Source organism: Lactuca serriola, chromosome 2 (genome assembly GCF_051521515.1).
Source record: "Lactuca serriola cultivar US96UC23 chromosome 2, Lser_US96UC23_V15, whole genome shotgun sequence".
Taxonomy (NCBI): Eukaryota; Viridiplantae; Streptophyta; class Magnoliopsida; order Asterales; family Asteraceae; genus Lactuca; species Lactuca serriola.
This window is the reverse complement of record NC_136409.1, coordinates 26,341,126-26,367,279: the sequence shown is the minus strand read 5'-3', so window position 1 is coordinate 26,367,279 and position 26,154 is coordinate 26,341,126. Positions and strand designations below refer to the sequence as shown.

Sequence of the window (26,154 nt, the reverse complement as noted above, 5' to 3'; positions counted from 1 at the left end):
ATTCCTACTTTAGGACACATACCATCTTGTGGCAGAAGATGAGCAGCAAAGAGCATTCTCAACTGGAAAAAGGACCAATAGTGAAACGGCTACATTTCAAGCTCACATAAAGCATGATGTTGATGTGTGGTCACAGAGAAAAATGGGTCCAAGAAATGGAAAAAGAGGAGGAAACGATAAAGTTGAACATTGTGATTTTTGCGGGAAAGATGGAAACACTCGCGACAGTTGTTTCAAGCGGATCGGGTACCCGGAATGGTGGCCCAGCAAAGGGAACCAGAAAAAGGAAAAGCGAAAGCAGCTTTTGTTGAAATAGAACGAGACTTAATGAATGATAAGCATGGTGATGAAAAGATTACTATATCCGGACTAAGCAGCGAACAGTATAGGGAATTTGTCAATCTTTTCACAGCGAAAAAATCTCAGAATATTGATGTTGCTCAACCGATAACCAACATGGCAGGTATATTTGATGAAGGTAACAATTGGTTTGTAGACTCAGGTTGTACCGAGCATATAACCCACATTATCGACTCTTTTCACAACAATGTTGAATCATGACATGAATTACCCGTGACCATACCAAATGGCGACTCTATTCCTGTAAAAGGAAAAGGAGCTTGTACTTTACCTAACGCGAGTGAAATCCGAGATGTTTTATATGTTCTGGACTTCACGTGTAACCTATTATGTGTTATCTGGTTAAAAAAAGGACTTAAATGCGCCATAACATTCTTTCTAGATTTTTTTGTCATGCAAGACTTGAGTTCGAGGAGATTGATTGGGACGGGTAGTTGCCAACGAGGTCTATATCGGATGAAAGTCAAAGAAAATAAAAGAGAAGCCTTAGCAACAACAAGTGAAGTATGGCACAAACGCTTGCGACATGCCTCACATAGCAAACTTTCACATTTTGATTTTTTTCTTTAAGCTCGAACAATATGGTTTGTGACTCTTGTGCAAGGGCAAAGTTTACTAGATTTCCCTTTTCTACTAGTTCTATCAAATCAACAGAGTGTTTTGAACTTTTACATTGCGATATATGGGGAAAATATCGAACATCTTCAATTATGCATGCTAATTATTTTCTTACGGTTGTTGATGATTTTAGTCGGTCAATATGGGTTTTTCTTTTATGACATAAATCTTATGCAAGTGATTGCTTGATTGGTTTTTGTAAAATGATCAAAACTCAATATAATAAAAGTGTAAAAAGCGTCCGGTGTGATAATGGGGGGATCTCACCTCGAATCACATGGTGAACTTCTACACAGAATGAGCAATTCTTCTCGAAACCACTTGTCCTCATACCCCTCAACAAAATGTGGTTGTTGAGCGAAAACATCAACATCTATTCGAGACAGCACGAGCAATACGATTTGAAGCCAAGTTACCTTCTACCTTTTGGTGTGAGTGCATCTTAACAGCGGCTTACATCATAAATCGTCTCCCTTCCAAGACGATTGACAACAAAACCCCATACAAAATTGTTTACAACCAAAAACCAAGTTATGGCCACATGAAATTTTTCGTTGTCTTGCATACTATCGCAACACAGAAACGAGAGGAGATAAGTTCGAGGAAAGGGGGAGACCGGGAATTTTCTTGGGTTACCCATGTCGCACAAAGGGATATAAGATTTTTGATATAAAGAACAAGAAAATGGTGGTGTCAAGAGATGTAAAATTTGTTGAGAATAATTTTCCCCATGATAAAGAAAAAATACAAATTGAAAGTGAAGAAGGCGATATATTTGAAGCACCCACATGGCATCATAAAACCTTTACCGATGAACAAACTATCACTAATAAAGAAGATGACCAAAGTGGACCAGTGGACCATGAAGAAGTTAATGTTCCTCAAAATATGCATGAAGGTGATTTCCCCATGCACAACAACGTTAACAGTGTGAATGTAAATTCGAATGGTATGCACATGGAGTCAAATAATTCACACACACATGAAGAAGATTCGGTGGAAGTTAATATTGAAAATATGTCACTCACTAGAGAAAGAAGGAAATAGGTCGTGGCCGGCCTACCTCGATGACTTCATTGTCAACTTGCCATCATCCATAGACCAAGCAACACCCGTCACCAATCGAGACTCCTCTACGGTACATTCTATAGCTAATTTTATTTCTTACAAAAATTGCACTCATTCTGAGAGAGCATTCCTAGCTGGAATTAGCACCAATAATGAGCCAAATAGTCTCAACCAAGCTGTACAAAATGTGAATTGGAGAGAAGCCATGAAGAAGGAGATACGATCCCTTGAACAAAATGGTACATGGACCCTTGAAGAATTGTCAAAAGGGAAGCGCCTGATTGATTCAAAATGGATATATAAAATAAAATACAAACCAAATGGTGAGATCGAAAGATACAATGCGAGACTAGTAGCAAAGGGTTTCACCCAAATGGAAGGCATTGACTTTCATGACACGTTCGCCCCGGTAGCCAAACTCATCACCGTTCGAACCCTTTTAGCAGTGGCGGTCAAAAGAAATTGGATTATCAATCAACTTGACGTAAACAATGTCTTCTTACACGGAGATCTACACGAAGAGGTCTATATGAAAATCCCAAAAGGTTTCGAGAAAGGAAAGGAAAAAAGTATGTCGTCTCAGAAAATCCCTTTACGGTCTCAAGCAAGCTTCAAGGAATTGGTATCAAAAATTTACTTCATCATTACATATGATTGGTTTCAGACAGTCTCAAGCGGACCACTAATTATTCATCTTTAAAACAAAAAACTCATTTGAGGCGACACTCATATATGTAGACGATGTCATAATTGTGGGAAACGTTGTGAAAAGGATCAAAGTAACAAAAACATTCTTGAATGAGAATTTTAGCATTAAGGATCTAGGCCCCTTGAAATACTTCTTAGGTATCTAAGTGACTCGTACTCGAGATGGAATAGTGCTCAATCAAAGGAAGTATATTCTTGATATCCTGGAGGATAACAGAATGATGGGTGTCGGCCTAGCACTTTTCCCATGGAGCAAAATGCTAAACTCCGGAAGAATGATGAAGATAAGCGAGCGGATGCAAATAAATATAGAAGACTAGTAGGAATATTGTTATACTTACAAGCAACCAGGCCCGACATTACCTACTCGGTTAATGTTTTAAGCCAGTTTGTGGCAGATCCTCGTGAAATGCACATGAATGCTGCTATAAGAGTGTTGGGATACTTGAAAGCTACACCAGCACATGGGATACTTCTTCCAAAGGAGGGTGAAGAAAATTTAATTGCCTATACCGATTTAAATTGGCTTGGGTGTCCAGATACAAGAAGCTCGAGGACCCGTTACTTATTACTTCTTGGGGGCGCCTTGATATCATGGAAATCGAAAAGGAAGTTTGTTGTGTCTCGGTCTTCCACAAAAGCTGAATATTGAGCAATGGCAACTAAGGTTAGTGAAGTCATTTGGCTTCGATGGCTTCTAAAAGAGTTAGGTCTAGAAGAAAGTGATCCTACCCAACTATTATGTGACAACATAGTTGTGAAACACATTGCTAGCAACCCGGTATTTCACGAGTGCACCAAGTACGTTGAAATGGATTGCTATTTTGTCCGTGAATGCGTCGAGTCAAAAGAAGTGAAACCTTTACACATCGACACTAAGTCTCTAGTTGTGGATTTGTTTACACAAGCTTTGGGAGCTAAACAACTCCAATATCTACTTGACAAGTTGGGCATTTGCAACCTTCCTGCTCCAACTTGAGGGGGAGTTTTGGATTGTTCCAATTATTGATCATTTCCTTATCTTATTCACGTAACTTTAGTCCTTTTATTATTGTGTTTCCTTTTCTAAGCCTAAAAGATAGGATCTCTAGTTTACTTCCTTTGTATATATTTTTTCTTTGTATTCCCCTGTTAATGTAGGTGTACAGAATATACTTGACTTCCAAAATTCATATGACGCACTCTTCAAATCAACACCAAGCAATTTAAAATTTCAATTTGTTTTATATTTTCTACAACTACAAGCACTCAGATAAAAAGTACTGCAATAATTGAATCTCATGTTGATGTGTGCTTTTTTGACATTTGATTCAATCTATTTCCTACAAGCGTTCAATGATAAAAATAATAATAATGATAATAAATAATTAGCTTCCAATTAGGTTGACCGCTAATATTTACTAATTAGTTAATGATACATGTTGAAACCAGATAAGATAAATTTCCCAACAACTTCATTTCTTATATCATTAGAGGATTAAGAAACAGAAGGTTTTCACGAACTTACAACTGAAAACTCACTACACAAACCCTAATCTACTCTCACAACTTAACACTCTTAGCCTAATCTAATCAATCAAACTGATAATACATCTGAAACCAACACTCAAACAAAAAAGAGTAAAAAACACTCTCAAAGATTACAAATGAACAAACTTGATCAAGGAGTGAAAGAAAATTGAAAGAAACCCTAATCGACTAACCCTAACTTTGATCTGAAGAGATGAGAACTGAGCGATCCTTCTCTCTCTCTCTCTCTGTGTGTGTGTGTGTGTGTGTGTGTATGCATCAGTTAACTGGATATAGTATCAACCCAAAGAGAACTGACCCAAGTTGATGACCCGCGTGTTTTCCCTGCACTTTTCACTTAACAACCAAAAGAATAAACTTTAAACATAAGAGACCATTTACCAACAATAATTTTCATTTAAACCAATAAATATGAGATTGTTATTATATATAATATTTTCAACATCCCCCTCAATCGAAATATTTATTTTTCTTTCTTAAAAACATCAACAAGACCCATTTTCTTAGACAAAAAATCATGTTGTTTTATATTTAAAGATTTAGTAAGAATATCAACATTTTGTTCATAAGAACTTATTTTAACCAAATTTAAAATTCCATTAGAAACTTTTTCTCTAACAAAATGCAAATCAATGTCAAAATGTGTTGTTTTTTTCATGAAACACAGGATTAAGAGCTAACTTAATTGTTGAGTCATTATCACAAAAAATAGAGACTGGAATAAGTTTTTTAATTTCCAGTTCAAACAAAATTTATTTTTATTGCAAACTTGCCATTCTTCCGACAGTTAGGACCACAAAATTTATTCTCTTCAATTATTTCATAAACCATGTATGTAGTTTTTATTGAAAACTTGCCATTCTTTTTAAAGAAATGTTTATTTCTAAGAATGAATGATTTAGAAATATGAGGTGAAACTGAAAGGGAAACTTGTATGTAAACTAATGTATTATGTCAACTTTTAGATTCAAAATCAATGTTCAACACATGTTTAATGTGCAGTTTTCTTAATATAAAAAGAAATGTTCCAGCATGGACACCTATCAAAAGTTTCATTAATGGACAAAAATTATGCATATCCAGTTGCAAAAATACAAAAATGGTCGCACTTGTTTAACAAAATCATAGAAATTATCCGCAAAATAACAGAAATAGTATCTACATATTAATTTACCAACATAGTCCCTAGTTTGACAGAACTTCAAAAAATAAAACTCATATAAAAGATTATTACAAAATTTATTTCAAAAATATATAATTAATAAACCCCAACCGCACAAAAGGTACAATGTTCACATTAATCGGTGGCCTCATCTCCCTCTCGTCCGTAGTCTGTCTTTACCATCACGCGAACTGTCCTTGACTGTCGACTACAATAACTCCTTCATTCTTGCCATCAGTAAGCTATCTTATTCGAATCTTCTAATTTCTTTCAACCCTTGGCCGGAGTTGTTTATTTCTGGAATTTAATTGGCAGATCATATATGAAGTTCACTCGTTGTTTTAGGGTTTACTTAATTGGATTGATTTCCTTCTTTAGTATTTTATTAATTAACTAGATGAGAATTAGCTACGCGTTTGGCCCCGTGTTTCGTTTTTTCGTATCATTGCAATAAATTAAAGCTAGGTTAACTGCAATTTCTGAAAGATGGAATTATAGACAATGAGTGAGTGGATTGGATTTTTTTATTAGAAAAAAAAAAAAACTTAAAAAACATACCAGTAGCTTATTTTCTTGTTCTCGAATCATTACCATCTAGGTTTTCTTTCGCATCAATCATGCAGTCAACTAAAGCCTTAATAATCGACTCTACATCAAAGTTAACCAAATTATGAAAATTACTAATAGCATCTTAACAGTCAATTAAATGACACATATAAGGAAAGAATTCGGTAAACAAACGTTCAACTTTCTCTTTTCCAAGTCAAAAGTTTGAGATTAATCTTCAAATTTCTCGGTTTTTTGGTTTGGGTTTGCTCACCCCTATTAGACATCAAGTTCACATAGTCTAATATTTTTCATTTGCCATTTAGGCAAACACAATACATACCAATGTCACAATGGTAAGTATGTTAGTACTGGTATCGTAATTTCACTAAAAATTAATATATATTAGTTAATGTGAGGATCTATTTGCCTATTCAAGCCAACAAGTCCAAAAGATAAAAGTGTGTTCAGTTATCGCAAACAACCTGACATTGGGTCATAATTAAAAATAATATCAAATAATGAGGGATCATATTCAGTGACCGTGCTTGAAGTTATGATTTTTTTTGGCGGGGAGGGGGGGGGGGACAACCCTCTTTGCCCTATACAAGCTCTGTCCTTGTTCGGTGTTGCCATTAATAAAAAAAGGAACATTTTGAACTAAGATTTGGAAAGCGGATAATGAACACGAAAGGGTGGTAGATTTGGGATCAATGATATCTAATATGTCGTACATTGCAACGCTAATTTGTAGAATGTTATAACATAATTATAGCCGATAATTCTGTATGCAATTGCTTGGGTATATACATGTTGAAGATTTAACGTTTGATTTATACATTAAGGATGCCACAGAGGAGGTCCGATGTTCTTTGGCTCTACACCAAGTTTTGTATCTCATATCAATTGCACAAGAATGCACATCATGTTGATGTATTATGTATATGAGAACTAGTTTTTGAGTAAAAAACAATAAGACCACATAAACAGGTTTCATATAAAATCAAACATGAGAGAAGTTTTAATCGGGAGGTACCGAAACAAAGATATGGTCATCAGGTACAAATGCTGCCTCATCACTTGGATAATTCCTGAGAGACGTTTCTCATTGTCGGGCGAGACTTTGGATCCATGCGAATGCATGCTAGTGCAACATTATAAACACGCGGTATTTCCATTTTAATCCGTCTGTCAAAGGGAGTCACTTGTCAAGTATACTTTCCAAAGTTGCACCTTCCCGGTTTAAATAGTTGAGGGACATCAGGAGGTCTCCAGGATGCTTCCCTCCAACTGTTTCAAGCGCAAGCACTCCAAAGCTATACACATCACATTTTTCGTTCACAATGATGTTGTATGCAAGTTCTACATGTTTATATCAAACGATTGTTTAGTGTAATTTCATCTACTAACAAAGCTAAAGGAATCATTAGAATCTACACATACTTACCTGGAGCAATGTATCCCAAAGTTCCTACGACAATGGTTTGGTCGGAGGAATCAAGGTCGAGCAATCTGGCTGCTCCAAAGTCGGCAACAAATCCTTCCATTTCTTTGTTCAAGAGAATGTTGTTGCTTGATATGTCTCGATGAATGATGGGTGGGCTACAGTCATGATGCATGTATGACAAAGCATGTGCTACATGTTTGATAATGTTTACCCTCGTCTTCCAATCCAACATGACAGTGAATTCATTGTCACTCAATGTGCAAAATAGGCTCCCGTTTTCCACGTATTCCTGTAAAGATAAGAAAGATAAGATCGGATAGTTTGTTATAGTTTTAAATATATTGTTGTATTATCATCAGATTCTTAATCATAGGATCTTCAGTTGTATATTCACGTTATATAATGAGATCGATACCCAAGAGGGTTATTAATCCAAATACAGTTTCTAACTTGGTAACAAAGCTGAAAATCCTTCGTTAAACCATAGTTCTCATCCGACTCTTTTGGTCTCCTTCCAAAGGGTATCTCTTTTTCTTCTTCAACATGTTGGCACCGGTGAAATCCTCCATTATCGCTACCGCCGTATCCTGCAAATTAACCCGCACCAATTTCCTCCTATGGAGGGCACAAGTAATCCCGATTCTAAAGGGAGTTCAGCTCTTTAGCCATCTAGATGGCACTACACCGGCGCCTCCAGCCAAAATAATCACAAGTACCAGCACCACAGGAAAAGAAACAATCGAGCCGCCAAAAGAATCTCCAAACCCAGAACACGACACCTTGGTAGTTCAAGCTCAAACAGTAATTGGGGGTCTTCTGCCTTCCATGACAGAAGAAGTTCTTCCTCAGTTAATCCGCTGCACTTACACTGCTCAAAAATTATGGACTGCCCTTATCACCATGTTTTCCACTCAGCATCGTGGAAATTCTATCGAGATTCGCACTCAACTCTCAAATACAAAAAAGGGATATTGTCACACCCCCAAACCAAGGATGGCGGAAACTTCCAGGGGTGGAGGACTTCATGTAGAGTATCACAACGAGTATAATAGTGCTCAAAGTAAATACAACCATCATAAATATTATTGAAAAAGTTACACCAAAGTATATGTTTACGTGATTCAAATCAATTACATTATGATACAAAATGAACTGTTTGACGATTTATCGTCCCATCCTCAAAACGCTGTTGATTTCCTGTTTCACTGAATTCCTGAGAATACAAGTAGTTTTGAAAAGTGTCAACACAAAGGTTGGTGAGTTCATAAGCTTTTAACAGTAAGAGTTTGAAAATCGATCTTTGTAAAGAGATGTATGTTACCAAGAAAAATCCAATATTTTCCTGATAAAAGTTATGTGGTCCTAAATACCAGGACCCAAAAATGAACAAGTATTTGTCATACTTAAAGATATAAAAGTGGTTTCAAATTTGCGTAAAAACCCTTTCTGATTTGAGAAAACTCCCGTAATGAATGGTGTGTAGTCTTAAATACCAAGACCAAAAATATACAGCAATATCTGTAATTATTGATATAAAAAGTGATTTTAAATCGACATAAAACCCTTTTTGATATGAAGGCGTACAAGTATTTTTCCATACTTAAAGTGATTTCAGTGAGCTAAATCGACATAACTCGTTAATTTATAGTTAGAACCCGTAAATATTATGATTTGTTAATACCACATGTGAGTTATCATAACCATACTTAACTTAGACGGTCTCGTAATGCGACGATCTTCAGGCGTCGCCGTTAAATGACACTTCACACCCCAGACCTGCCGGTCTAGCTGTTGCAAGCAGCTCAGGTGTGGGTTCTCCCTACAAGAGACTCTAGTTACAATTTACAGGACTTTTTGAATTGGTTACTTTGGAAGTAACCCGAAGCGAATGACTCACAAATTTATTCATTAACAGATTTACGTGAACTAAACTGAAAACTTTTGGTAAATAAGTTTGAGAAGTAAATGATACATAAACTATACCTATTATAGTTTATCCAAAACGTTTGTAATGTATAAGAACTATTTTATGAAAATGCATTAGTGTTATGAATCCATAAATTATGCTTATTATAGCTTAATATACGTGTTCTAAATGAATGAATAATCTTATCATGAATGACTAAGAGGGTGTTTGTTTTTTCTCTGCAGGTCTGCGTGACCTCTTCTGTCTGCGAGGCGCAGACCACACGCAGACATAATGGTTTGCAGTCTGTTTGTTTTTTCTGAAGTGCGCAGACATAAAAACATCTGCGCGAGGTCTTCACCACACAGATATGGGATAGCATCTTCTAAAGTCTGCAAGCCCTTTAACCTAAAAAAACGCGTCTTTTTTTTTTTGCTTCCGCCTCCGGTCCTCGTCCAACCCTCCCAGAAAAAACCCTCGATCGATCGATCGTACTCCACCTTGCAGCGACCACCACCGTCGCAACCCTCCTCTCCGATCAAAACCATCGATCGCCGCCTTCCTTTCCGATCCGGCGTCCTCCGATTTTCCGACCATCACAGTCGATTGCAGCAGCCGGTGAACAACAAGGTCACAACGACAACTTCAACTAGCGACCAAGCGACGAATCCTCCCCTGCTCGCCGCCGTTAACCAGCGCCTCCCCTGTGAAGCCACCGGCCGGAGACCGTCGCCCCCACAGCTACACCGGAGACTTCGACCTCACAGCTACAGGTTCGTTTTTTTTTCCTGCTGTCAGTCTTCCTTCTTCTCCCGACTTTCTGTTATTCCCTTCTTATCCGTTGCATTGAAGCTATAGTTCAGAATTTATGTTAATTGATGCATAACTCATAAAAGAGCTGTAAAATAAAAACATTTGTAATGAAAGTAATTTATCTTTGAATGTGAAATTGGATTTGATTTTGAATGAAATACCGAGATGTTAAACCTGTAACATCTCCAGCTTGGTCTGTTTGATCGAAAAAGTCCAATTGTGTAAGTGTTTGTGCTTCAATTAGCAATTGAACCTAGATGTTAAACCTGTAACAGTAGCACCCAAATTTTCTGTTTAATTATGTTATTGTCAAGCCTGGGCATGCCTCCTGTTGTTTTGAATGATGTTCTTATGATGCTTATATGATACCTTGAATGTAATTTAGGTTATGTACACCAACAATGTTAAATTTCCACTCACCCATATTATCAACAATGCTTATAATTAGAATTGATTGTATTACTTAAATATGCAGTAATTCAAAGTTGTGTGTGTGTATATATATATATATATATATATATATATATATATATGATTATTGATTGTGTATATTTATATGATAGTGTATATGTATATGATTGTTGATTTTGTATGTATATGATAGAAAGCATCAAAAAGAGACATAAGTTTTGTTTATTTTATAGAAGTAAAGTTTTTGTCGTTAAAGTGAAGTTTATTTGATTTATAAAGTTTTTTAGAAAACTTTGAATTAAAACACTCTAATTGAGGTTATTTATAATTGAATAAAAAGTTTCACATTATTGTGATTGAAAATAAAACAAAATTACAAATTTGTCGTGAAAATAAAAACTTTTTCTTGAAATAATGATGTTACTTGTTCACTGTTTATTGTTATTTGGTTATTAGAGATAGGAGAAAAACAACAATGGACCAATGAGCACTTAAAATGCTTATTGGATACTTGTATTGAAGAAGTAGAGAGTGTTGGTAGAAAAAGATTGAGTTTGCAGAAAGATTCATGGATAAGGCTTGGAAGTGTTCTTAAGGAGAAATTTGGGGTTGAGTTAACTCAAAAACAAATGAAAAACGCATATGACAATCTGAAAGCCAAATACACTGGATGGGTATATTTAAAAAACAAAACCGGTAATATATACAATTCTCAAACAAACACGTTTAATTTAACAGCCGAGGAGTGGGATGATTTTAAGAAGGTACATATACATTAATATACAATAATATATATATATATATATATATATATATATATATATATATATAACATTTACGTTTGAAGTTGCCAAATATTCTTATATTATTTCTTGTTACATTTGGGTTTAGGGGCATCTGAAAGCTGCTTCTTTGAGAACAATTCCACTGCCTTTTCCAGATCTTTGTGCACGTCTTTTTGATGGAAATAGTGTTACTGGTAATTTTAGGAGTTACTAAACCCAATCATCATCAGTAGCTGGCGCATCCTCCTGTCGTGTTCCACCACTTCAGATCACCGCCACCCCTTTTGATGCAATGGATGATGATGGTGTTGACACTTCTCATCATGAGCCACCACCTTCTACTGCTTCACCTTCTGCAGCTTCACCTTCTGCTGGTTCACCTTCTGCTGCTTCACCTTCAACTGGTTCACCATATACTGCTACACCATCCGGTAACCCCAACAAAAGGTCTAAACCCTCAACTCCTGTAGCTCCTAGTGCCTCACCGTCTGCTTCTTCACCTGATGGAACTTCTGTTACTGCTGACGATTTAGCATTTGAAATGAAGAAAGCTCTACAAAGTTTGACTAAAGGGTATACAATTCCTCAATGTTTAGAGAAGTTAGAGGTCCTTCAGTTAGGCCCTACAGATCCTTTACGCTTTGTCGCATATCATATTTTTGGAGGAACCACGAACATGAGAGAGATGTGGATGCATTTGCCCGATGTTCCCGAGATATTATGAGGGTGGCTTGAGATGACGGGTACCAGTTTAGGAGTTTTGAAGGATGGGAAGATTGTTCGATGATTTTCTAGTGTTGAAAGTATTTGTTATGTCTTTTTGCCCTTGTTGGAACTACTTTGTTAAATGTTTTTGCCTTTGTTGGAACTATTTTGTTAGGACTTTTTGCCCTTGTTGGAACTACTTTGTTAAATGTTTTTGCCTTTGTTGGAACTATTTTGTTAGGACTTTTTGCCCTTGTTGGAACTACTTTGTTAAATGTTTTTGCCTTTGTTGGAACTATTTTTTTAGGTCTTTTTGCCCTTGTTGGTACTTGAAATATGATTAATGGAATGTTTATTTGATACTTGAAATATGGTTTATGTAATGTTATTTTGGCTTGAAATATGATAAATGGAATGTTTATTTGATACTTGAAATATGGTTTATGTAATGTTTTTTAAAGTTCTACTTTATTGATTTTAGGTTCATATGGATCACGATCAAAAGTTACTTCTCGTAATTCTAATGTACCTATACATCCGTTATTTTTGGAAGAGGGGTGTGAAACGATTGCGGGATAATGATTCAGAAATGACGGGACACGAATACACATTGGAGTTATTACACCGTAATCGTTTACAATGTGTTGAAGTATTACGCATGTCCCGTGAATCTTTTGTACGACTATGTGCTCATTTTAGAGCAAATTACTCATTAAAGGACAGCAAACATGTATCAGTTGAGGAAAAGATGGCTATGTTTTTGATGATGATCGGACATAATCAATGTTACGTGATTATCAAGCGGAGATTTCAACACTCGAAGCAAACAATTGATAAATTTTTTTATGAAGTGTTGGAAAAAATGATGCTTTTCGCACAAGATGTTATAGTACCAGCATCTTTTAATCCGAATCCAAACATTCCAGGACATAATAGGAGGCTACGAAGGGTTTTCAAAGGAGCAGTTGGTGAACTTGATGGCACTTTGATACATGCTGTTGTCCCTACTAAGAAACAAGACTTATATAGAAGTAGGGGAAAGGGAGATTGCTACCAAAACGTATTGGCAATATGTGACTTCAATATGATTTTTACATTTGTTGTGACCGGGTGGGTAGGGATAGCGCATGACTCTAGAATATTATCAGAAGCAGTAGCCGATCCACAAGCATCATTCCCGTTTCCACCAACAGGTAATTTTTTGTTTTTTTTTTAATATTTTCATTTTAATTTGAAAATTGATTAGTGTTTTGCATTTTTTTCAGACAAATATTATCTTTGTGATGCCGCGTATACACACACTCGAGGATTTATGGCCCCTTATCGTAATGTGAGGTATTGGCTTGGAGATTTTCATCAAAGACGTGCATTGACCAAGAAAGAAAAATTTAACCATGGACATGCAAAACTTCGAAATGTCATTGAGCGTGCTTTTGGTGTTTTGAAAGCACGCTTCCCTATATTGAAGAGGATGGCACCATTCCCGTTTGTGACACAAAGAAACATTACCATGGCATGCTTTGTGCTTCATAATTATATAAGGAAAGAAGGATTGAGTGATGAGTAATTCGCACGATACGATGAACCCAATGTCCCGTTTCGAAATAACAATGTGGCCATTGATGATGATGAAGACGGGATTCCAACACATGGTACTGCAGCAGACCGTGAATATATGACCCAGTTACGTGATGAAATTGCTGATCAGTTGACGCACAATATAGATTGAATTGTTTTAAATGAAATTGTTATTGTAAAACATTTTTTTTTATTGTATGACTAATTTAGTTGCAAGAATTTTATTTTCAATGTTATAAGACTATTATTATTAAAATTTTGGTGTTGAAAAATCATTTTAAGTTTGTAAAATAATTTTATTTAAAATTCAGTTTATTTCAGCAGCCTGCAGACGTTAAAAAACAAACAGTCTTATTGCAGACTGCAGACGTTTGGTCCACCTCTTCTGCTGCAGAGGTTTGCAGATGTGGTCCGCAGATTGCAAACATTTTGGCTTCAGAAAAACAAACAGCACCTAAGTTTCAGTTTATGATGATAAACTAACAAGGAAACACATTCAATATTTAGAACTTATTGTTATACACTTTGTTCAACATAATACAAAGTGTTATGAAAGTTATTAGCTTTTAACTAATTTTTAACCTTTCTGCGCTGTTTTAGAAAAGTCATAGAAAAATCATACGAAGTCGAAAACTAAATCCGTAAATTCTGAGAGTTCCCAAAATGTGTCTAGTTTACTCATAATTTTTATCATGATTTTTAATGACTTCCAACTTGAGTGAAAAAGTCCATAATCACAGCCTGGTCTGGATTGGTGTTTGAAATAGTAGGCAGTTTTGTAAAAATCACCATAAATTGTAGAAAAATCGTATGGAGATGTGCAAGTAGTCATTTTAAAGCTAAGAACTGGAACTACTTACACCTAAAACAGTTTTGAAAACAAAAATGTTTAAGTTTCCCAAAATAGTCCGTGAATGGAGTCCAACTTTTTGATGAAAGCTATTAGAAATGTTTAGTTAGGTTCTTAGTGTTTTAACTTGTATTCCCCCCCCCCCCCCTAAAAACTTAATAAACATGAAAATGTAAGGGGTATGAACTCACCTTAGGTGATTTCAATAGATGGATGGTGGAGAAAAGAAGTGTTCAACTCAAGAACACTTTGGGAGATTGCTTGAAGATTCAAAGATCTAACACCAATAGGATGGAGTTTGTGTAAGATATCTATGATTTGAGTAGAAGGAAGTGAAATAATCATATGGAGGATGTTAATACTTACCAAAAGTAGAAGAAAACCTTGCAGTATAGCCTTGAATCTCGAATTTTAAAGAGAGAAAATGAAGTTTTTTCTTGATGGAAGAATGAGAGGAAATAAAAGAAATGTGAGGAGATAGGAGGGTTTTCTTACCCTTAACCAGGTGTGTGGCTAAAAAAATGGTCGAAAAAGTACCATGAAATGACTAGGTATGGGCTGATGGTGAATAGTGACATGGAGTGGGTATGGGAGTGGTTGTTTGTGTCATAGAATAAAGAAAAGTCAACACTCCACCTCTTGTACTTCATACACTCTTCTTGGATAAGGTTTATCCCCAAAAACGTGGATAATTAGAATATATGGGGCCTTATATGTTAAAATAAAGTTTTGGGTGAAAATCTCGCGTTAAAACAATTGAAAACGGAGCTAAAAGGAAGTCGTAGTCGAAAACCGGAAAGAAATGGGCTTCCAGCGAGACCTCTCGGTCCTGGCCGGAGGTTCGGTCCCTTCTGGTGCTGGGCCGAAGCGAAACGAGGCGAAAGAGGGTAAGAGCGAAATGGAGCGAAATAGACCGAAATGAACCGAAGGTTCGGTCCGAAGGGGAGGGTTCGGTCCCTTATGCGGGGCTCGGTCCGAAGGGAGGGTTCACTTCTGATGCCTTCGCTTCTAACAAGTTCGCTTCTAACAGGTTGGGTTCCTAAGAGGGGTTTCGGGTCCTTAAGAGGGTTCGACTCCTTAAGAAGGGTTTCGGGTCCTTAAGCCTATTTTACTCGTTTTTACCCCTGTTTTAAGCCGTTTTTGACCTGGTTAAGGGTCGGGATGGCCCGAAAGACTATAAAAAGTTTAAGGAACTTTTGAGAGAACTTGGGAGAGATTTGACATTCTTGGAGAGATTTCACATACAAAGAGAGATTTGGGAGAGATTTGACATTCTTGGAGAGATTTCTCATACAAAGAGAGATTTGGGAGAGATTTCACATTATTGGAGAGATTTCTCATACAAAGAGAGATTTGGGAGAGATTTGACATTCTTGGAGAGATTTCTCATACAAAGAGACATTTGGGAGAGATTTCACATTCTTGGAGAGATTTATCATAAAAAGAGAGATTTGGAAGAGATTTCACATTCTTGGAGAGATTTCTCATACAAAGAGAGATTTGGGAGAGATTTCACATTCTTGGAGAGATTTGGGAGAGATTCTAGATAAAGAGAGATAGAGTGAAAACGATTGAGAGAGGTTTCGTGTGTGACATTTGTGAGTGTTTGGCTCTGCAACGCAAGGTCCGTGAACCCCGTTAAGCCAGGTTTTAGGATCTTACACACTCCCGATGAGTATGCAACATTGTTTTGTTCATTGTTTAGCACTAAGGCTAAGGAAAATTAAACACACAAAATTTCCAAGTGATGTTTTCTTATTAAAATAGTGAGTTATACAGTAATTACATAACACAAACCTTAATATACAAGGTTTAATTGAGTTGACCGGTTTGACTTGATGACTTTGTTCGAATTAGACTTGACCCGAATTTGACTATTGTCACAGATATCTAAGTGTTGCAGAGTAGTACCAGAAAATGACTGGTTTTGCAAATACCATGGAAATCATTGGACAACTAATGAATGATGAAGAGGTAATTGGCTATATACTGGTAGGATTAGGGCCAAGACATGGCGACTTGTTCACCGCCATAACAGTCCTCAGCAACGAAAGGAAAGTCACGCTTCCAGAGTTCTACTCATATTTGATTGCACACGAGGTTCAAGCCATTGCCATGGGAAGCATAGTGGAATTTTTGTCCTCTGCCAATAATGTCACACACCAAGAAAGTAACAACAACAGTGCCTCACCTTTTCGCAATTATAACAATTCAAATGGGCACAATAACTATAATCATAGAGGAAATTCTCTAGGAGGAAGCTATCATGGACGAGGTAGGGGCGTGGTCATGGAAATAGGGGACCCCGCTGCCAAGTGTGTGGTATACCTGGCCACACAGCTCTCACTTGCAGAAATCATTTCAACCACTCGTATCTGGCAAAAGATTATCGTGGGGAAAATAGTGTGACCTCCGCAGGGTACCATCCAAAACCAAATTGGTTTATTGATTGTGGAGCAACAGACCATCTGACTAATGAGATTGACCGTCTCACTGTCCAAGAGTGTTATCACGGGAAGGATCAAGTCCAAGTGGAAAATGGTGTAGGTTTGTTTATTTCACATGTTGTTCAGTCAATAATTCCCGGTTTAACTAGACCTCTTTATCTCAAAAACGTTTTACATGTCCTACATATTAGCAGAAATCTTTTGTCCGCTCAAAGGCTTATGGCCGATAATCATGTATTTACTGAACTTTATCCTAATGTTTTCTTTGACAAGGACATAGCAACGAAGAAAATCATCCTACTAGGTAGGAGCAAAGGCGGGCTCTATCCACTTCCCATCAGTTGTTGTAGAAATCTTCCTCAACGTCAAGGTCTATCAAGTGTCAACGTCTCTCGGTCTTAATGGCATCAGCGTTTTGGTCATTCCACTTCAACAATTGTCAAAACGATTTTAAATTCAAATAAGTTAGGATATTCGTTTCATAATGAGTCTTTAGTTTGTGATGCTTGTCAACGTGGGAAAAGTCATTAACTTTCTTATAGTAATTCAGTTCGTGTTTCTACATTTCCTCTTGAACTTGTGCATACTGATGTTTGGGGTCCTGCCTAAGTTTCTAGTGGGGGTTTTAAATATTATGTTAGTTTCTTAGATGATTACAGTCGATACAGTTGGATTTATCTTATCAAAAACAAATATGATGTTGAATAAGTATTTTATAATTTTCAAAAACATGTTGAACGACTCTTAAACACCAAGATTCGTAGTGTTCAATCAGACTGGGGCGGAGAGTGTCAAAGGTTGCATTAGTTTTTTCAAACAGTAGGAATCACACATCGTGTGTCCTGTCCTCATACATCCTAACAAAATGGAACGTCATATAGTTGAAACGAGGTTAACTCTCTTAGCTCAATCATCCCTTCCTTTTCGTTTTTGGGATGAAGCCTTTCTAACTGCATGCTATCTGATTAATAGGATGCCTACTCGAACAATTGGAAGTGTCACCCCTATTAAATAGTTGCTAACTATCAATCATGAATGTTCTTTTCTTCGAGTCTTTGGTTGTGCCTGTTGGCCATGTTTAAGAAAACACAATACATGAAAACTTAGTTTTACATCTACTCTGTGTGTTTTCTTGGGTTACAGTTCTATTCATAAGGGTTATAAATGCCTAGATAAATCCACTGGTCGTGTTTATATCTCTCGAGATGTTAATTTTGATGAGAGTTGTTTCCCTTATGCTTCAAACAATGGCCAAATTCGTACTTCTCCTACGTCCCATCCAATCTCTTTTCCTCAAATGAATCGGCAATTACTAATGACCACATATGCAAATATGACTTATCTCTATTGCTAGATAATAATTATGATGCAGATGCAGTTCCAGTTAAGTTCTCTCCTGCTGCACAAGTGACTTCCTCCTCACTACCAGCACTAGCACCAACATAGGTTTTGCATGAGGAGCCACAATAATTCACATGCTCCTCAATTGCATCTGAAGCCACTCTGCCATCAACATCAGCATCATCTGCTCTAACTCAGGAACCGCCAACACCACCAACTACAGTGGCTTTCATCCCTCTGTCTCCTACATCAGCTGCCATACCATCCTCACCTGGTGCCATGCCTTCTCCGGTTCCGCACACCCCTGAAGCCTCTCCTCCTAGTATGACCACGCGTGCACGTGCTGGAAAATTCTTCCCTAAGAAATTCACAGATGGGACCATTCCTTATGATCTTTCTAAACGAGCCTTCTCTGTTTGCACTCCCACTTCACATCGAGTTGCAGTGACTGATCCTAATTGTAAGGCTGCCATGGAAGTAGAATTTACAGCATTACAGTCAACTCGCACTTGGGTTCTTGTTCCTAGACCCACTGGTGTAAATATTGTTGGGTGTAAATGGATTTTTAAGTTAAAACAAAATCCAGATGGCACCATTGATAAGTACAAGTCTCGCTTGGTTGCTAGAGTCTTCAAACAATAGTATGGAATTGATTATCAGGATACTTTCAGTCCCATTGTAAAGCCTGCCACAATACGACTTGTTCTCTCACACGCTGTCTCATGTGGGTGGCATCTTCGTCAAATAGATGTCAATAACGCATTTCTTCATGGCATTTTAAAAGAAGAAGTATATATGCAACAACCTCCCGGCTTTGAAGACTCTAAACATCTTCAACATGTGTGTAAGCTTCGCAAAGCTCTTTATGGCCTCAAGCAATCGCCTCGGGCTTGGTTCTCATGATTGCGTGACAAGCTTTATTTTCTTGGGTTTCATTCTTCTAAGGCAGACACATCTCTTTTTTTTCTCCATCAAAAGGATGTCACTGTCTATATGTTATCTATATACTGGTGTACGTTGATGACATTGTTATTGTGGGTTCATCTCAAGTTGTTGTTGACAAACTCGTCAAGCACTAAGCTCTTCTTTTCCTATCAAAGATCTGGGGAAGTTACACTATTTTCTAGGAATTGAGGTGCTTCACAATTCAGGGGGAATCACATTGTTACAGCAAAAGTATGCCTCTGATCTGTTAAAGCGTACTAATATGGAGAATTGTAAAGCAGTCTCAACTCCAATGCTGGTCACAGACAAGCTGTCGCTAAATTCTGGAAAACAGCTCAATGAGAAAGATACGTTCAAGTATAGGAGCATGGTTGGTGGTCTGTAGTATCTTACTTTAACAAGACCCGATATTTCTTTTCCAGTTAACAAAGTCTGTCAGTTTTTGGCCAAACCCACAGATGTGCATCTCGAAGCAGTAAAGAGAATATTAAGATATATAAAGGGCACGATCAATACAGGGCTTCATGTTCGAAAGACCACCTCCACATTGTTAAGTGTGTTCACTAATGCAAATTGGGCAGGTTGCATAGACTATAGACGATCCACTGGCGGTTTAGCAATATTTTTAGGACCCAACTTGATTTCATGGAGCTCGCGAAAACAACCGATAATGTCTAAATCAAGTACCGAGGCGGAATACAAAGCTTTAGCAAATGGGACAGCAGAAGCAACGTGGATTCAATCAATACTCAGAGAGTTAGGTGTTAAACAAGCTCGAGCCCCGATTCTATGGTGTGACAACTTAGGAGCTACATATTTGACTGCTAATCCAATGTTTCATGCTAGAACAAAGCACATAGAAGTTAATTTTCATTTTGTTAGAGAAAAGGTAGCAATGGGGGCTTTAGATGTTCGATTTATATCCTCAAATGATCAATTGGCAGATGGTCCGACTAAACCCACAACTCGAAACATGTTGGAGAAAATGAGATACAATCACAACCTAGTTACGCTCAAGATTGAGGGGGAATGTAAAGATAAGAATGATAAGATCGGATAGTTTGTTATAGTTTTAAATATATTGGTGTATTATCATCAAATCCTTAATCATAGGATCTTTAGTTGTATATTCACGTTATATAATGAGATCGATACCCAAGAGGGTCATTAAGCCAAATACAGTTTCTAACTATTCGTAGAAGGAAGTTGCAATTGTTATGCAAACAAAAACCATAGAGTTTCACAATGTTTTTGTGCCTTAGGTTGGTTAAGACTTGGATCTCGTTCTTGAAACTCTTGTTGCTTGGCTTCAAACCGATGGAGTTTCTTCAAAGCAAATGTTTTACCGTTAGGTAGTTTTGCTTCATATACACTTCCATAGCCACCGGTTCCAATGCAATATTTGAGGTCAAAGTCCTCTGTTGCCTTGACGAAGTCATTGAATGCAAGTGTCCCATCGTAATTCAATATCGAGCACACATCTCCATGTATTTGTAGTTCTTGCTGACTTTTCCTGTGGTAGCCTTTTTATAATGGTAAAGCACATAACCAATCACTAAGAAACAAAATCCAATAATCATCGGAAGAAGAATCTCCAAAAGGAGGATGGATTTGTGTTCTTTGGAGGGCTTGCCTTCATAAAATGGTCGCACTTGTTTAACAAAATCATAGAAATTATCCGCAAAATAACAGAAATAGTATCTACATATTAATTTACCAACATAGTCCCTAGTTTGACAGAACTTCAAAAAATAAAACTCATATAAAAGATTATTACAAAATTTATTTCAAAAATATATAATTAATAAACCCCAACCGCACAAAAGGTACAAGGTTCACATTAATTGGTGGCCCCATCTCCCTCTCGTCCGTAGTCTGTCTTTACCATCACGCGAAATGTCCTTGACGGTCGACTACAATAACTCCTTCATTCTTTCGGAGGACCAAGCAATTTGAATTTCAATTTGTTTTATATTTTCTACAAGCACTCGGACAAAAACTGGTTCTGTTTGTTGCAACTCTTTGCTATAGTGATAGGAACAGGACAATAATTGAATCTGAAATTGATGTGTGCTGGTTTGATTCAATCTGTTTGATGCAAGCCTGCAATGATATTTTTTCAGTTTTCAATTAGGTTTACTGGTGGTTTGTAGTAACTAGTAGATGATGCAATTTGCTTGAATCTTGAAAAAACAAAGTGTGAGATTACTCTTGTTCTGCGACTACTTCTGGGTAATTCCTTCTGATATAGATCAGGCTGCAGTCTTTATTTGCTAATAATGTATCATTTTGCCATTATCATCTCGCATTACAGAGTATCCCGGTTGGCATAATCAGTCTTTCTTGAAAAGTTCTTCAATGTATGTATCTAATAATGTATCATTTTTCCATTATCATCTTGAAGTTATTATACTTAATATAAAGGAGCCTGAGCCATTAAAAGGTTATCCATATTACTTTAGAGTGTGAATTGGCTCATCTTAGACATCAAGTTCACATAATGATTATTGCATTCACCATCTAGTAAGTAATCTAAGATATGGTTATGCTCTATGTATCCTTTTACCGGTTGCTATTTTCTGTATTGTCTTTGTAATGAATAGCTCTTATGATGTGCCTACGTTTCATCATCAGATTGTAAAATTATGAGATTTATCATTTGGCATTTAGGTAAATACAATACCTTGCAATGTCACAATTGCTATTAATAAGAAAAAAAAGGATACACTTTGAACTACGATTAGGAAAGCGGACGATCAACACGAAAGCTTGATAGATCTGGGACTCATTCATATGATATCCAATATGTCGTACTTTACAACATTAATTTGTAGATGGTTATAACATAATTCTGTATGCAACTGCCTGGGTATTGGCATGTTGAAGATTTAACATTTGGTTCATACGTTAAGGATGCTATAGAGGAAGTATGATGTTCTTTGGCTCTACACCAAGTTTTGTATCTCATATCAATTGTAGAAGAATGCACATCATTTTGAATAAAAAACAATAAGACCACATAAACAGGTTTCACATAAAAACAAACTTGAAAGAAGTTTTAATCAGGAGGTACCGAAACAAAGATATGGTCATTAAGTACATATGGTGACTCATCACTTGGATAATTCCTGAGAGACATTTCCCATTGTCGGATGAGACTTCTGGTCCACGCGAATGCATCCTAGTGCAACATCATAAACACGGAGAATTTCCATTTTAATCCGTCTGTCATCAGTTGGATAAGGGAGTCGCTTGTCAAATATACTTTCCAAAGTTGCACCTTCTCGGTTAGAATAGTTGAGAGACGTTAGGAGGTCTCCAGGATGCTTCCCTCCAATTATTTCAAGTGCAAGCACTCCAAAGCTATACACATCACATTTTTCGTTCACAATGATGTTATATGCAAGTTCTACATGTTTATACCGAATGTTTGTTAGTATAATTTCGCCTACTAATTAACATAGGTAAAGGAATCATTAGAATCTACAAATACATATATGGAGCAATGTATCCCAAAGTTCCTACGACAATGGTTTGGTCGGAGGAATCAGGGTCGAGCAATCTAGCTGCTCCAAAGTCAGCCACAAATCCTTCCATTTCTTTGCTCAAGAGAATGTTGTTACTTGATATGTCTCGATGAATGATGGGTGGGCTGCAGTCATGATGCATGTACGACAAAGCATGCGCCACCTGTTTGATAATGTTTACCCTTGTCTTCCAATCCAACAAGACAGCGAATTCGTTGTCACTCAATGCGCAAAATATGCTTCCTTTTTCCATGTATTCATATACAAGGAAGTTGCAATTGTTATGCAAAAAAAACCATAGAGTTTCACAATGTTTTTGTGCCTTAGGTTGGTTAAGACTTGGATCTCGTTCTTCAAACTCTTGTCAAATGCTGGACACTTGGCTTCAAATCGATGGAGTTTCTTCAAAGCAAATGTTTTACCGTTTGGCAGTTTCACTTCATAAACACTTCCATAACCACCGGTTCCAATGCAATATTTGAGGTCGAAGTCTTCTGTTGCCTTGATGAAGTCTTCGAATGCAAGCGTCCCATCGTAATTCAATACTAAGCACACGTCTCCATGTTTTTGTAGTTTTGGTGGACTTTTCTCCATGGTGCCCTTTTTGTGATGGTAAAAGAAGCAAAATCCAACAATCATCGGAAGAAGAATCTCCAAAAGGAGGATATGTTTGTGTTCTTTGGAGGGCTTGCCTTCATAAACACTTCCATAGTCAGTTTTTTTACAATATCCCCTATCAAGCCCAGACACGTTTAGACTACAGTACTCCAACGATAAGAAATTAAAACAGTTAACTGCTTCTCCAACAAAAATATTATCACTAAGGTCCAGATACCTTAAATGGTAGCAGTTAGTTAATCCGTTGTAACCAGTCAGGAAATTATCAGAGAGGTCTAGATACTGTAATCTACACGGATACTGAAAGGATACATTCCGGGAAAAATGGTTTGATGAAAAATCAAGGTAAGAGAGACTAGACAAGTTTCTAAATTCAAGATGAATCACACCAGAAAGCTGATTATGATTAAGGTCGGGTTCTTTTATGTTCTTCAGATATTCTATATGTGGAGGAATGGAGCCAGTGATGTTATTCATACTAAGGTTCAATGTTTCTAGGTTTTGCAGATTACAAATTTCCTATGGAATTGGTCCTCTTAGTTGATTTGTGCTCAAGTCTAGGAGTTTGAGATTGATCATGGAACCAAAAGACGGAGGGATTGGACTGGTTAACCTATTTTTGCTAAGATCCAGAAATTCTAAATTTTTGAGAGTCCCCAACTGAGACGGTAGGGTACCACTAAAACTGTTACCGGAAAGGTCAAGGTGTACTAATATGGTGAGATCGAGCTTGGAACCAAAAGATGTTAGTATTGGACCGGTCAACTGATTTTGGTTAAGATCCAGAATCTCCAAATTCTTGAGACTCCACAATTGAGATGGAAGGGTACCATTTAAACTGTTACTAGAAAGGTCAAGGTATTCTAATCGGGTGAGATTGAACATGGAAGCAAAAGATTGAAGGATTGGACCGGTCAACTGATTGTGGCTAAGATACAGAATCTCTAAATTCTTGAGACTCCACAATTGAGATGGAAGGGTACCATTTAAACTGTTACTGGAAAGGTCAAGGTATTCTACTCGGGTGAGATTGAACATGGAAGCAAAAGATTGAAGGATTGGACCAGTCAACCAATTGTGGCTAAGATCCAGAATCTCTAAATTCTTGAGACTCCACAATTCAGATGGAAGGGTACCATTTAAACTGTTACTGGAAAGGTCAAGGTATTCTAATCGGGTGAGATTGAACATGGAAGCAAAAGATTGAAGGATTGGACCGGTCAACTGATTGTGGCTAAGATCCAGAATCTCTAAATTCTTGAGACTCCACAATTGAGATGGAAGGGTACCATTTAAACTGTTACTGGAAAGGTCAAGGTATTCTAATCGGGTGAGATTGAACATGGAAGCAAAAGATTGAAGGATTGGACCAGTCAACCAATTGTGGCTAAGATCCAGAATCTCTAAATTCTAGAGACTCCACAATTGAGATGGAAGGGTACCATTTAAACTGTTACTGGAAAGGTCAAGGTATTCTAATCGGGTGAGATTGAACATGGAAGCAAAAGATTGAAGGATTGGACCGGCCAACTGATTGTGGCTAAGATACAAAAACTCTAAATTCTTGAGACTCCACAATTGAGATGGAAGGGTACCATTTAAACTGTTACTGGAAAGGTCAAGGTATTCTAATCATGTGAGATTGAACATGGAAGCAAAAGATTGAAGGATTGGACCAGTCAACCAATTGTAGCTAAGATCCAGAATCTCTAAATTCTTGAGACTCCACAATTCAGATGGAAGGGTACCATTTAAACTGTTACTGGAAAGGTCAAGGTATTCTAATCAGGTGAGATTGAACATGGAAGCAAAAGATTGAAGGATTGGACCAGTCAACCAATTGTGCCTAGGATCCAGAATCTCTAAATTCTTGAGACTCCACAATTGAGATGGAAGGGTACCATTTAAACTGTTACTGGAAAGGTCAAGGGATTCCAATCGGGTGAGATTGAACATGGAAGCAAAAGATTGCAGGATTGGACCGGTCAACTGATTGTGGCCAAGATCTAGAAACTTCAAGTTCTTGAGACTCCACAACTGAGATGGGACGCTTCCGCTGAGATTGTTATCTGAAAGGTCAAGGTGTTCTAATCGGGTGAGATTGGTAATGTATACAGGAAAGGTACCTCCTGTGTTATAATTCCATGAGACAGAAATATATGTCAGATTTTGCAGCAAGCCAATCTGTTGTAGGATGTTTCCTATAAGATTACTATGTGAAATTTCTAGCCTCTCAACACTCGGAAATAAGAAAATGATTACCTTTATCAGGTCACTTTTGTCACAGTAACCGGTGTCTATCTCAACTACACGTCCATTGTTGCAAGTGAAATAATTCCAACCAGTATGACATCGTTGAACATGATCAGTAGGACACAGGGATGCTAACATGAAAGAAAACATCATCAGCATGGTTAACGTGTGCACAGCAATGCTAATTTTGGACGAAATCTTCCACATTGTTTGATGATCTGACGAGTAAGGACAAATGATAAACTCATTTTATGCATATCAAGATGGTAATATGATAGACTCAATTTAGAAGAGGAGACCTGAAGTCAATAGGTACTTGTTTTGTTATGTTTTTTCAAACCCTTATATGGGTTGTGTTTCTTCCAACAGTTTAGACCACAATATTTATTCTCTTCAGTTATTTCATAAACCATGTCTGAGTTTTTATCGCAAACTCTGGCATTCTTTTTTTTTAAAGAAATGTTTCTATGCATGAATGATTTAGAAATATGACAGCGAAATTGTAAGGGAAGCTTCTATCTAAACTTGCATAAAAA

The 26,154-nt window shown here is 37.1% G+C and overlaps 1 protein-coding gene and 2 pseudogenes across 1 annotated transcript; 1 reads left to right on the top strand and 2 right to left on the bottom strand.

Moving 5' to 3' along the window:
• Window positions 1-327: 327 nt before the first annotated feature.
• LOC145089088 (uncharacterized) lies at window positions 328-2,784 on the top strand. Its single transcript, XM_079027580.1, has 4 exons — window positions 328-478; window positions 1,559-1,927; window positions 2,010-2,615; window positions 2,711-2,784. Exons 1-4 carry the CDS (start codon window positions 328-330, stop codon window positions 2,782-2,784), a joined length of 1,200 nt encoding a protein of 399 aa, XP_078883706.1.
• Window positions 2,785-7,113: 4,329 nt separating this feature from the next.
• On the bottom strand, window positions 7,114-21,077 carry LOC145089086 (MDIS1-interacting receptor like kinase 2-like; annotated as a pseudogene).
• A 1,133-nt stretch (window positions 21,078-22,210) lies between these two features.
• On the bottom strand, window positions 22,211-25,825 carry LOC145089085 (uncharacterized; annotated as a pseudogene).
• Between the last annotated feature and the right edge of the window lie 329 nt (window positions 25,826-26,154).

Coding starts and splice junctions, on each gene's coding strand:
- LOC145089088 (XM_079027580.1), top strand. CDS start 328: ATGAATGATAAGCATGGTGATGAAAAGATTACTATATCCGGACTAAGC. Junction 479..1,558: donor GGCAGGTATATTTGATGAAG/GTAACAATTGGT, acceptor ATCGCAACACAG/AAACGAGAGGAGATAAGTTC. Junction 2,616..2,710: donor CGAGAAAGGAAAGGAAAAAA/GTATGTCGTCTC, acceptor GATTGGTTTCAG/ACAGTCTCAAGCGGACCACT.